The following is a 13,828-nucleotide window of genomic DNA, read 5'->3' as shown; positions in this document are numbered from 1 at the left end:
TATTTGAAAGTTGAAATAATATGACATTTACCTGGTATAACCTTTAAAACAGACTTAGCTGTGTTCATTTCTGAAGTAATTTATCTGTTTATTGTGTTTAGCCAGTGTTTTTGTTTTATTTCATATCTATCAACAGTAAATCACTTGCTTTAAGGACTCTTTTATAACTTGGTTGCACAAGGGTCAGTACTTAGGGCCAGAGTGATGAAAAGGTGTAACTTTACCTACTTTAAAGCACCTGCCAATTAATTAGCAAAAAAATCTCTTTAGAGCAAATAAAATAAAGCAGTCACATCCATCTGCGCTCCCAAGTTTAGGCCTTTGCTAAACAGGCCATGAAACAAGACTGAAAAACTAATCTTCAGTGATTCCCTAAAACTTTGCTCAGGGGAAGCATAAATCTGCCAAAGGATGCTCAACTCTTCTGCCTCCAAAATTTTTTAACTTAAAGATCTTAAATTTAACTAGTAGTACAAAACCAAAGTTTTAGGTTTTAAATGGGCATGTGTCCAACTCCTTCCATTCAATGACTTTTGACTTTACAACTATGCACAGGCACTCATATTTTACCAGCAACTTCTCTCTCAAAAACACGTCAAGAATCAACACCATTTAGTTGTTCTTATAATTTAAATGTGAAGAGAAATATACTCTTAAAAAAAAATGCAACTAAGAACAGGGAGGCACTCTCAGATTGGATAAGGGCCCAGAGGTCACTCATCATTTATTATCACTATTACAGGTATTCATTTTTATTTGTGGCAAATATAAGAATGTAAACCATCTCTTTTCATCCTACTTGGATTTATGTTTAATTCCTAGATTCATAATTATATTGTTATTATATTATGTTAATTAAAAGTCCATAAATGTAGCATACAATTTGAAACTTCCTTGTAGATATAAAGCAGTCTTGGTTATATCACGTGCTATCTGACTAAAGATAAACATTAAAGAGAACCTGGGAAGGGGGGTATGTGTGTTCCTAACCTAACCTTGATTATGTAAAGAAAATCCCCCATCTAAATGATAAAAGAAAAGAGTAATGCTTGTACATTTTATTAGTGTTTTAAAATTAGTGAGTTAAACTGTCAAAGCTTTGATTTTCCTTTCATGTGTGTCTGGACAGGTCTAAGCCTCAGGTAACGCCCTTTTTCCTTCTCCCTCTCTTACCTTTCTTTGCACCTGTCCACTGCAGGCTCCCAGCGGCTCCCAAGGAGTCCAATTCTCCTCTCCTTTTCCTCCTCCTACCCATCCCCTCCTCCCACCCCACCCCACCCCCGCCCCCCGAACCAGTTCCCTCCCTTCCCCCCTTCCCTTCTCCAATATACCTGCCAAGCTGGGCTCCTGCTAGCAGCGATCTATCACCGCAAAGGAGCTCACATCAAAGGCAACGGCACTGCCGCAGCCGAACAGCATCACGGTTGTTCCAAAGACAACCCAAAGAGGGGCCTTGACTGCACCTCCCCGAAGTTGCTGGCTGGCTGTGGCCAAGTGTGGGAATGATTTTTGCGACTGCACGGATAGAGAGCCGTCAAGGGCCCCTTTTGGTCACTTCCGAAGAGCAAAAACGTGTTGAGAGGAGGCCGGTTTAAGATTTCAAACAGAACCTCCCCAGCGCGCATGAAAGGACTTGATTAGCATATGTCAAGAGGACCCGCATATATATTCGGTGTGTATGTACACAGGACTCTGATCTGATCATTTTGCTGAGTTGGAGCCCCGGCCCCCAGCCCCCAGCCCCAGCCCCAGGCCCAGTCCTAGTATTGGCCACGGCGGCAATAGATGTTTCTGCAGAGCCAGCAGCCGGCTCCCACCTACCCAAGGAAAGAAGATCGCGCTAAGACAGTGAAAGCTTCCCCGCTCTCAGTGCAAAGTCCATTCAGCGACCTCGCAGGAGTCACCGGGCCTTAACTTTTTTGCGCTTGTTTGGCTATAATTTTTCTCCATTCACCTCTCCATTCCTGTTACATTTTTTTACTGGTGATCTTTTGTTTTTCGGAACCTCCGCCTCTCCCACTGGCCGCTCCATGGCTCCCTTAGCCGAAGTCGGGGGCTTCCTGGGCGGCCTGGAGGGCTTGGGCCAGCAGGTGGGCTCCCACTTCCTGCTGCCTCCTGCCGGGGAGCGGCCGCCTCTGCTGGGCGAGCGCCGGGGCGCGGCGGAGCGGGGCGCCCGCGGCGGGCCCGGGGCTGCGGAGCTGGCGCACCTGCACGGCATCCTGCGCCGCCGGCAGCTCTACTGCCGCACCGGCTTCCACCTGCAGATCCTGCCCGACGGCAGCGTGCAGGGCACCAGGCAGGACCACAGCCTCTTCGGTACGTACTGGCACCCCCCAGCTCCGGCTCCTCTCCCCTCGCGCCTCCCTCCTCGCCGGCGGAGGGAGTCAGGGCTGCACGGCGCCGGGAGCCCCCGGGACCCTTTCAGTGCGAGGTGCGGGCTGGGGCTGCAGGACGGCCAGCTTGGGGACCGGAGGACTTTTCCTGCTAGCTGGCCCCCTCGGTCGCTAGCAGGCCTGCTGCCCCCAACGCTGGGGGCGGGGGAGGGGGAAACGTGGGGGCTCCGCGCGCACCTGGCTTTCCTGCCCTTCCTGCTGCCTGGGACACCGAGACCTGGACTCGGAGTCACATCTCTCCAGCACTCCTTACCTCGCAGGCAGTATGTTTGTTTGTTTTTATTTTGAAAATCCCTATTATTCTCTTCTACTTCCTCTCACATTTCCCCCAGTACCGTCCACTTAACAAAAATTAACAACAGGAAGCCTCCCGCCTCTTTTTAAACACGCCCTACAGCTATGCAGTTGATAACCCATTCGTGGCTGCTGCTCAAAGGATGTGAGCATTTACGAATCTGCCTGGAGAACGGTAAATGTTCACCTGAAAAGGTAACATTAACTTTCCGCGGACACCATTGCTACAGTCAGGATCACCTGCCTGCAGTTTTCAGCGCTCTTAAAGTTTGGGTGAGAAAAAAAAAAAAAAAAAAAAAAAGCCTGTCCAGCTACTGAGCATGCCCAGTCCTTCAATCCAAGATCCTCTTTAGAAATTGTGAAATCCGAAAGCAAAGATCTTGGTATTGACCGTAGGTAAGAGGAAGTGGGGAAGGGAAAGAAGATACGGGTGGGAACACAAAGGACGTGTTTCAGAATACCTCCAGCAGTTTCTGCAAGCACAAAGGGTTAAAAGGGGAAAAAAAATACCAAATGATTATTAAGGCAGATTGTTAAGAAACTAGATTGGGAAACCCATAAGATCTCTACTGTTAATTACTTCCTAACTAGCTGTGTGACTAGCAAGTGCCCTCACCGGTCTGAGCCTTAGTTTTCTTGTCTGTACAATGATGGGGTTAATTTAGGTGTCCGTTTGAGATGCTCTTCGGTTCTAAAGGCCCAAAATCTTTCCCACACTGTGGGAGTTTTCATCGTATTAGAGTTTACTGGCCAGCGTTCTCAAAGGAGTCAAAGTTGGGGCATCATTAGAAGGAATCATTGTCTCTCTCTCTCTCTTTTTTTTTTTTTTTTTTTTTGATGATACCGTTTACCTGTCAGCAGCAATATGAAAGGGCTCGACATGGTGTCAGTTTTCCTTTTCCTTACTTAGCACTGGAATTCTTTGAGAACCTCATCTCTGAATGGCTCTCTCTTGTCCTCATCCCTTGTTCTTACTTGGCTTTCTTTTTCTGACTTGTAGTACTCATTAAAACTTTGGACAAGTGTAAATCTCGGTTTGAGGGGCATTTGTAACTCTAGATGTAGAAATGAGCATGTGGTGGTCATTTGGTAGCACTTAAAGGCTTAGAAAATTAACTTTTTAAAACCCATATGTTTGCAGCTCCCACTGATCTCTTCCAAATTCCCATTGACTATGAGTCCAGAGTGTCATGACCTAGTGGCCAACCTTGGGGTCACTTTCGGAAAGTGGTTTCTAAATTGAGGAGGCTGAGATTCAGATTCTAAAGAACTGTGCTGACACCAGGTGGCTCAATTCTCTTGCCTTTAAGAATTACTACACTCCCTTCATTGTAGAAAACCCCTCTAGCTATCAGAAAGATTTAGAGATGAACGCAAATGTGCTAATGTCTATAAGCAGAGAAGGTAGAAATTAAGCTTAGGTAATATTCAAACTCCCCCCCACACCCACTCTGTGATACATAGTGTAACCTTGGAAATTCTACTTTTAAAACACTTGTAATTCAGCTGTGATCTCCCCAATGTCAAGAGCTGCTTCTTCCACTTTGTGTGTCTTTGTAAGATTGATTCTCTGGAAAGAGATTAATAAGTATTTATAGACTTGATAACTGGTATTTTATTCCATTCCTTAGTAAATAAATGTTGCATATTAGAATTACCATCTTAGTAGAATTTTTTGGCTAAAATTTTGTATACTTACTTAGTAATTGCAAAAATATGACTTGGACCGATATTGTGCTGGGTTGAGTCAGTCTATGGTGTGAGGGTACATAATCGGAACAAAACATTTACTGTTACACAAAGGAAAGATGACCCAGGGTAGTCTGGTAGCCTAAAGGAGTAACAACCTCTATGATGCATTACAGTGCATCCTAGTGGCCTTTGATAGCTGAAACATCATAATTTACTCCAAGGGAGTATAGGTGAGAAGGAAGTGTATGTTCAACGTGTATAATATTATATGCTTCTCTCTATATTTCCCTTGTTTCCCTTGTGCTTCAATGATTAATTATGAAATGATTTTTATCTTTAAAAATTTCATTTCTGTGTCATCAAAGAATTTTGAAAAAGCCTAAGATGTGCTAGTTGAGATGTTAAAGTAAACAACACTTCTGATAATTTGTACTAATTTGGCCACGCTTAAATAAAAAATTCAGAATACTGTGTTTTAACTGAATATAAACAAAAAGGTCCCAGTGAGGTTTAAATAATTTTCTGAGTTAGCTCTGTATTTCTAATAGTTTTTCTCCATAGTAGTACAGTAGGAAGATTTTACCTAATACGTAAACATGGAATCATTACCTTAAAAAAAAGTTTAGCCTGAGATCAAACATATTCCTTTAAAGGCTTTTCCTTTATTCTCCCCTATTCTCCATAGATTTGTCTGATGTGGTTGCATTGTGGGTTGACTCACCTGTTTATTATGATTTTTAAAAGGGCTGGCTTTGAAAATGATACCAGAAAGACAAAGCACCTCCAAGTCTTTTTATGGGACACTGGGCATTAGAAAATCTATCTAAAATCTGTGATTACCTCTTAAGGAAAGTTTTTCATGTCTACTCTTTGTTAAGGAATTAGCTTAGTTGCCACCTCATATTATAAATAAGAAAGACTTGTCAAATCTCATTTAAGAATCAAATGATTACAAATTACTGTGTGGTATACTATTTCCTTGAGGAGAAAAAGGATCAGAATTTAAAAGTGTGGCTAAAATCTTTAAGAGGAACATGAAAAACACATAACCTTTTTTCCCATCAGCCCCCATGAGCCATTGCAAAATTATTTAGATCCAGTTATATGTACGTGAAGTTTTGGAAGTCAGTTAATAAAGTTGTAACTTCTGAAAATAATTATTCCAAGAATATATGTAATTTTCCTCTCTTTCTACAATTATATATTTTTGACAAGATAACAGCATTACTTTAAGATGAGCATTAATGTATAGGTGGTTTACCATTTAGTTTTGCAAGAAAAATGGATACTTTTTAAGATTTGTTTCATAATTGGTTTATATGGAAATGAAACTTATATTCCATTGTTCTAGATAACTGGTTCTATTATACGTTCTAATCAGTTAATCGGTTCCTGTTCTTTGAAAGGCAAGAGCATCTTAATGTAAATCAGAGACTTAAAGAGAATTAAGTTACAAATAAGCCACAGTACACTTTTCAACTTGAATGTACCATTCAATACAACTTCAAGTAATTATACATTTGTAAGTATATCCTGGATGAAATTCCATTAATGTAGCTTCTCCTACCAAAAATGTTTTGGGTCTATATTTTTGTTTCTAACGGGAATCACTCAATAATGAGCTTGGCAGTAAGTCCAATTTTCCTTTAATTCCCACCTCTATATTAGTCATTATAATGGCTATTCCATGGGGTCTGTGTCTTCTTGCTATATCTTATCTTCTCCCTGATTTAGGCTCTCCGTTAGGGACACTGACTCTTCCAAGCCGCTTACAGACTATTTAGCACTATCTTGTTGCTGTAAGATCCTTGTTAGCTCTAATATTCTACTTGATCTCCTAATAGTTTGAAAGAGCTCATTTGAGCTCTTAAGAATCTATGTGTAGAGCTTAAGCATCCATGTTTCTGCCAAAGAGTGAACCAGGATCTGGACAGAATAAAGCCCTCCATATATGCAAGTAGCCAGATTCCATACTTTCCTTTGGCTTTGGGAAGTCACGTGTCCAAACAGGAACTTGTACGATAAATCAAGAAATGACTTAAGAGCAAGAGTCAGTCTAAATGGTACACATTTATGCTGTTTGTAGAGCTTAAGAGGGGGTGAAGGGGTGAAGGTAGAAAGCTATTGAGAAAGGCAGTTCCAAGCATACAAAGAATGTTTATATACTTTTTCAGCAAGGAGTCTAAAGAGAAGAACAAAACAAAGACTTTAGTCCAAAGGTTAGTGTGTGCAGAGAAAAAGAATGATGCAGAGGGACGCATTAAGTTTTTTTGTTTTATTTTGTTTTATTATCATGTATTGAGTACTAAGTGGAGAATTTTTAATACTAATTTTCCTATATATAAATGGAAATGATTCTGGAAAATTATTGAAAGTGAAATCTACTTGCATGCTAAATTCTTCATATTTGGCTATCACATTTCATGAATTATAAAGCCCTTTTACTTCTTTGAACAACATTTATTTTTAAGAATCAAGTGATAGGAAACAGCACATTATATAATCTATAAAGTTCTGAAACTACTGTCTTGTCCTCAAGAAACAGTGTTCTGAAGCACAAACATTGGATTAGGGCTCAGTTGATGTGAGTTCAAGTATCTGTTCTATTAATTACAAGCATCATGTCTTTAAGCTAGTCAAGACTGGTTGAACCTCAGTTTCTTTGTACGTAAAATGGGATAATAATATCTTCCATACTTATCTTAGGAGATTGTTTTTGAGGACTGGATAGAAAGTAAAAGTAGAAGCCCTTTATAAGCTACACAGTGCTAATACACCCATATAAGGTATACTGGCTGTTGCTAGAAAAAATTTTTCTTGATTCATAGTAAGCAAATATAAAGCAAAACAATGAGTAGAATATGGTGATAATTAATGAAATCAAGGAGAACTAAGAGTACCTCTATTATATACTGATTTATGATAATAATAGCTTCCATTTGTTGAAAGCCTAAATGTGTCAGTCCTTACCACTGTCCTGTAAGGAAGCCTTTTACCCATTTTGCATGTGAAGAAATTGAAATTAAAAGAAGACAAGTGACATAATAGTCAGACTAACCAGTAAGTTACTGAACTAGATTCAAACCCAGTCTGGTTTAAGATTTTATGCCCTTAACATTGTATCATGATGAACAATTTTTTTCTTTTTAGTTTTTTTTTAGTCTACAAAATGGGAGGCTCATCATAATAAGATATTTGTATAGCACTGTTCAGTTTACAAGGGACTTCCACATACATCATTTTATTTTGCAATGTTGATCTACTACTATTTGGAAGATTTTCACTAGTCGTATGTCCTTTAATAAATACAAATCATTGTTTTATTTATAAATTCAGGTATCCTGGAATTCATCAGTGTGGCAGTGGGACTGGTCAGTATTAGAGGTGTGGACAGTGGTCTTTACCTTGGAATGAATGACAAAGGAGAACTCTATGGATCAGTACGTATTTATTTTTTAATTTTGTAATTCACAAAATAATGACTGTCTTCTTTTTAAGTAAAGAGTTTACTAATGATGCATATCAGAGGACATATATAAGTTTACTTATGTAGAAATTAAAAATCTGTATCCTGATAAGTTTCCATGTGTGTGGGTGAGAGTATAGTAACTCACTTTCATTTTTTAAACCCCAAACCGTTACTGCTTTCAGCACACTAATTCTTTCTGCCCGTTATCCTGGGACCAGAGACAGAAAAACGGGAACATTTTCTTCCTGCCATGTTAGATTCTTTTCACTTTTACATTCATTTAATGTAAATTTTCTCTGCCCATTATTACCTTCATAGCTTAGTGTACATCACTGACTTGCTGACCTTTGCACATAGAAAATGAGTGAATGAAATCTTAGGATACTGTAAACAACAACAGGAAACGGCAACCACCCTAGCTGGACCATATGTGTAGTCTTGACAATTACAGTAGCCATGTGCTTACTCAGAGTTGCATTAGGCAATGTTAGTCTCATCGCTGGGGATAAGTGCACACATTCGTACATCTACTTTAAATGTTTTAAATATGGAACTTAAAGTAAACTTTTCAGGTTAATTTTCATCAGCTTAAATTTTTTTTTTCTTTTCTTTCTTTCTTTCTTTTTTTTTTTTTTAACAACAAAACAGCAACAACAGCACAAGAATTAGAGTAACAGGATAATGTAAAACTCGACCTGCAGTACGATGTAGATCCTTGTCTTTCACTAGTAACCTTCTTTTATTTGTTGACAGTCGCCTACATAATTTTAAGAAAGTTGTTAAACTGTTGATGTGTGCCACTCTCCCCCAATCCTCTCATATGAAATCCCTTCTTAAAGTTGAAGTCTCCGTAGCTGTTTCCAAAGAGAATTTACCTTTCGTGATATAGCAGCTGACACTATCTGGTACCTTCTTTTTTCTTAAAATCTCAGTTGAGACCACAATATACAGTGAGAATCTCAATATACCCTGAGGAAAATTGGTTCTTGTATTTCTGTAAATGGTACTCCACTTAATATCCGTCCTTTGTAAGGGCAAAACTTGCCCTCTCCCAGCTTTCTGTCAGCTCAGAAGAAAGAGATACAGTGCATTGCGTAAATCTCATAAGAGCAGATTTGCAATTGAAAGAGCAAAACATGCAGGTAAATCTTCCTTCTTCATGTATGTGCTGGATTAAAAAAGCAACAGTAGTCTATCCCTGGGGATAATATACAGTCCACCTTGAAAAGACAAGCGATCACTGGGCTTTTACTACATTTACCTAATAGTAACATTGAGATAACAGTTAATCATGGGGATTGTATCATCAAACAGTAAATTCATAAAGGGAAGATACATGATTTGGAGTGATGATCTCGAATTAGGAATTTGAGTGTGAGCAAGGTCTTGAAATGTTTCAAGAAGATAGTAGAGATTTGCCGTGTAGAACTTTGGCATCTAGTGATGGAACAAGATAAACCACAGGTGTATTTGGTGGCGATGGTGATGAAAGGGAGATAACGTGCAGCACAGGCAAGTTTAGAACGCTTACTAAGTATTTGAAAATAAAATTGAGAATTGACATTTGAAGTTCTTTGAACTTTGCTGCTGGATGGAGTCACCTGAGAGAAAGAATTCCAGATAACATGAGAACTAAAACAGAACGAAGCAAAAAAAGCACTTTAACCTTTTCCCTTCTTTGACAAGGATATGGACAAAGAAATAAAAATATAGACTTGAGACTTTTCTAAGGAAATTCTTTTAAAGATGTATATTTTTAATGGTGGTTATCTTCTCTTGTTTAGGAGAAGCTGACTTCTGAGTGCATCTTCAGGGAGCAGTTTGAAGAGAACTGGTATAATACGTATTCATCCAACATATATAAACATGGAGACACTGGCCGCAGGTATTTTGTGGCACTTAACAAAGATGGAAGTCCAAGAGATGGTGCCAGGTCCAAAAGACATCAGAAATTTACACATTTCCTGCCTAGACCAGTGGATCCAGAAAGAGTTCCTGAATTGTACAAGGACCTACTGATGTACAGTTGAAAAGTGATAATGTCTTTACTGAAGAACCAAAACATGACTATTCTTTCTTATCACAGTTCCCATCATAAAATAATAACCCAGGAAGACATTCAGAACGTTATGGAGCCTATACTCCACTGGGAGACTGGATTTGGAAACAAAATTGAGAACAAACAAAAAATATTCTGACTTGAAGTAGATCATGATCTTTCTTTATAAGTGGATTAAGTTCCCGTAGGTACACTGGCTCAGTCCTTACCAGTAGATTGAAGCTGGAAATCTGTTAAACTCTGGATAATGGGAACCCCACCTAGTTTGCTGCTGGTGCCTTGCTTCTCTGGATTATGTTTACTTTAAAAGCTACGTTAAAAGTAGATACTTCATGTTGAAGAGATGGATTGACATAGTTGGCCAATATTATTGCTACATAAATTCTGAGGACCTTCTAGGATTTTGCAGGTTATGGCATTACATGTGAAAAACTTGGGTGAAACATGGGCTATGAAACGTGCCACACCAAGACGGAACTTTTTAAAAAGGATGGACCTATTTATACATTTTCAATTTGCAAATATTTATTATATATATTTATTTATTAAAGAGTCTATTTTTTACTGGTATATGAAGATAAAACAAAGAGAAAAAAGCCCCAACAAAAATTCCTTTATTGTGCCATTACTTTGTTGTGATGTCTTGGGCTGTAAAGAAGACATCATTATTACTACACATTCAACATAGAACAAGATCTTGAGTTTCTTTTTGAAAATAAAGTATAGCATAGATTATATATTTTTTTGCAGTCAGTTGCCTTCTAAATGTAACATTGGTTTCTTTGGCCTAGAAAAATGCTTTATTGATTTGTACTGAATTCAACACATTTTCAAAAAGGGAATTAAATATTTTTATTTTAGTGTTTTGGTTTCATTCCTTTTCAGGTGAAGTTATTCTACTTATATAACATAGTTCTAAAATGACAAAATTCTAAGTTCCTAGAGAAAAACTTGGTGTTTAGAGAACTTCTAATGCTGGAAATTATTGGACATTATAAGCAATTTATGCTTACTTCTTTTCTTGATTTAGTAAGGCAAAGCCCATTTCTTTTACCCACTATGATCACAGAAAGAATTAGTCTTTCTGGCACCATTATTAGTAATACTACGGCACCATATATCTGTTTGGGTCTGATATCTTTTCCTTTACATCTTCTATTTTTCAGTAAATAGTCATTAAGCCTACTCTGCAGAAGATACCGTTAGGCACTAAGGAAAATGTGGTAATCCGGACAGAGGTGGGCCCTGCTTCCTGCAGCTTAATGTCTAGGAGGGGAAACTGACAGACATCATAACTGTGAATTGCAATGTGCTCTATGAGAAAAACAAGGGTCAGACACAGAAAAAAAGATAGAACACATTTAGATAGAATAAGTCAGAGGCTTCTCTACAGAGGTGACATTTCTGATGGGCTCTAGAGGGTGAGAAAGAGCCAGCCAGGCTAAGAGGAGAATAAGAACCTTAAAGGAAGAGGAAACAGTGAGTCTGGAATCCCTAAGTTGAGAAAGAGCTTTGCGGCTGCAGTTTAGTGACCAATTGGGAGAGTGGCACATACACATTTACAAAGCCACGCAGATACAGATCCTTCAGGTTCTTAAAGACCCTTCTGCAGCTGTATGTACTCCCACGCAGCAGCTGTCAGTGTCACCACCCTTAGATGTAGCAGTCATCACTGGGGATGTGGTAATCATCACGGTAGCAGCTGCCACCACTTACCAACCTGGAAGGCTTGATAAAACACAGATTGCTGGGCTTCAGCCCTGGAGTTTCTGTGTATACGTCTGGGGAGGGGCCTAAATTTTTACATTTTTAACAGATTCACAGGTAATACTGATGCAGTTAGTCTGCAGACCATACTTTTAAGAACCCACTAGTCTAGAACGGTGTTTCTCAAACCTTAATGTACATACAAAACCACCTGCGGGGCTTGTTAAAGGACAAATCTGTCAAACTATATATATATATATAGTTTATTTATATATACATAAAATAGTAAAAAAATGATTCAGCAGTGATACTTTAATAATCTTCAGAATAAAATCATTCCCATTTTTACTCTTATTTCTAAATAAAAGTAAAAAACAACTTCTGGTTCAATGTTTGACACCTATATTCAAAGTATGTGTCCAAAAGCAAGCATTTTGCAAGTATTTCAAGTCTTGCAAAATAAGGCCGGTGTCTAAACTTATAACTGTGGAGGAGACAGTATACTGATCAAAGATGGCTCACAATGAATATCATTATTCAATCAAACTTTCTTTTTTGGAGATACGACAGGAATATAATCTAACATTTTTATGGTGATAGCTACCTGTAATAATTGGAAATACAAAATATGATGGAAGCAAATGATTTATAAACTTTCAGAAGACTCACGAGTCACTGAATCTTGCATTCTCATGGGTCGAATTTCTTGACCCAGTTTTAGAATTGTCTCTTCCTACTGAGAGAGAAGGGGTCTAGCATGACTCCCCTAGTTCTTTTAAAAAAACGTATTTTGCATAGAACCTACAACTAACACTATTCCAAAGTTCCCAAGCTGAGTCTACTAACCAAACCTACTACATCTTAGTAGCGCTCAGAGGAAGCACAAAAGAAGTTGCAAGGAGTGGGGTAGCTACATAATTTAATTCAGTTAGTGAACCATTCACTTCTGGTTGAACAGAACAATTTTGCAGGTCACACCTGGACAGCTACCTTCTTTAACAGTTATCTTTCTTTTACATGGTCGTGAATGTGTAAATACTAACGTGGAACTCAAGGAACAATTTTAAACTGGTAATGTTTATACTTAGTACCAGTCTGCCTTCCAGTGTGGACTTAGAAAGTGTGTAACATAATTCATTTTAAAACACTTCCTTCCACTGTTTTCTAATCATGGTAGGGCAAGTTTCATTGTTCCTGTGATTTCTCTGCCCAACTTTTTAGCTCTTGGGGCACAAACATTGCTATCTGACTCATTAGAGTGGATTTATGTTGACTGGTTAGTTTTTTCAATTGGATTTTACGAGAGAATTAAGTCCTATAGAAAATAATGTGAGTATTTCTTAATTCTCCCAGGGAACATATCTGGTACCATTTTAGATATACAGAACGCAAGTTAATGCACTACACATAATGGGTCCCTTAGGGCTTAATTCTTTTAGAAATCCTATTGAGAGCCTATTGTGAGTGTTGTGAGGTTGGCTATAGTATTGTTAGAGTTTCCCCTTCTCTTGGCAGAACTGACTTTCCTGCAGGGACCAGGCATGTTAATACAATTCTATTCCAGCTTAACAAAATTTCCAAATGCCATAAGATACTTAATATTTGGGTAGTGTCAGATTAATCTCGGTATGACCTCAGGGCCAAATAGATCTAAGGAGACTCTAAATGGTCATCTTATTTCATATTCTTATGCCCAAAACCTCGTCAACCTGTAATGGAATGTTCCAGTTACATGGTGCAGGTGCGTTGCCTTGAACTTGTCACAACAAACATTTACTGAATATTCTACCCAATAAATAGAAACATTTAATTTACACCGTTATGCTGCTGGAAGTGTTCTATTGTTCTTATTAATTATGTTGATATATTAATCACACAGAGACAATCTTAAAATGTATATAAATCAACTTCTATTAGCATCAGTTAGCTTTTCTACTTGCTAAAATAGAACAGTTTGATCTCTTTCCTGGTTGAGGGTTCTCCACAGGTCCCAGAAATTGCCCTGTATGATTGGATACAATTAGTGCTTTGGGACCATCTCCTTTGCCATGGGGCATGGATTATATGCAAGGTGGTATTGTGAAGGAAGTAATCATTGTGAAGGGAGCAATTACAGAGAAGATAACTCACTAAATTGAAGAAGACTCGACTTCCAATCACACTGTAAGCCCCTGAACTGGGATTTGGATGGCTATCACATCCTGTGGCATTTGA

At 38.6% G+C, this 13,828-nt stretch overlaps 1 protein-coding gene across 1 annotated transcript; it reads left to right on the top strand.

Annotated features, from left to right (window-relative positions):
* The first annotated feature begins 2,030 nt into the window (after window positions 1-2,030).
* On the top strand, window positions 2,031-10,754 carry FGF20 (fibroblast growth factor 20). The gene is made up of 3 exons (XM_031440209.2): window positions 2,031-2,316; window positions 7,716-7,819; window positions 9,633-10,754. Exons 1-3 carry the CDS (start codon window positions 2,031-2,033, stop codon window positions 9,876-9,878), a joined length of 636 nt encoding a protein of 211 aa, XP_031296069.2. The 3' UTR covers window positions 9,879-10,754.
* The last annotated feature ends 3,074 nt before the right edge of the window (window positions 10,755-13,828 follow it).

Source organism: Camelus dromedarius, chromosome 22 (assembly GCF_036321535.1).
Source record: "Camelus dromedarius isolate mCamDro1 chromosome 22, mCamDro1.pat, whole genome shotgun sequence".
Taxonomy (NCBI): Eukaryota; Metazoa; Chordata; class Mammalia; order Artiodactyla; family Camelidae; genus Camelus; species Camelus dromedarius.
The sequence above is the reverse complement of the archived record's forward strand: the minus strand, read 5'-3'. Positions and strand labels throughout refer to the sequence as shown.

Coding starts and splice junctions, on each gene's coding strand:
- FGF20 (XM_031440209.2), top strand. CDS start 2,031: ATGGCTCCCTTAGCCGAAGTCGGGGGCTTCCTGGGCGGCCTGGAGGGC. Junction 2,317..7,715: donor GCAGGACCACAGCCTCTTCG/GTACGTACTGGC, acceptor TTATAAATTCAG/GTATCCTGGAATTCATCAGT. Junction 7,820..9,632: donor AAGGAGAACTCTATGGATCA/GTACGTATTTAT, acceptor TCTCTTGTTTAG/GAGAAGCTGACTTCTGAGTG.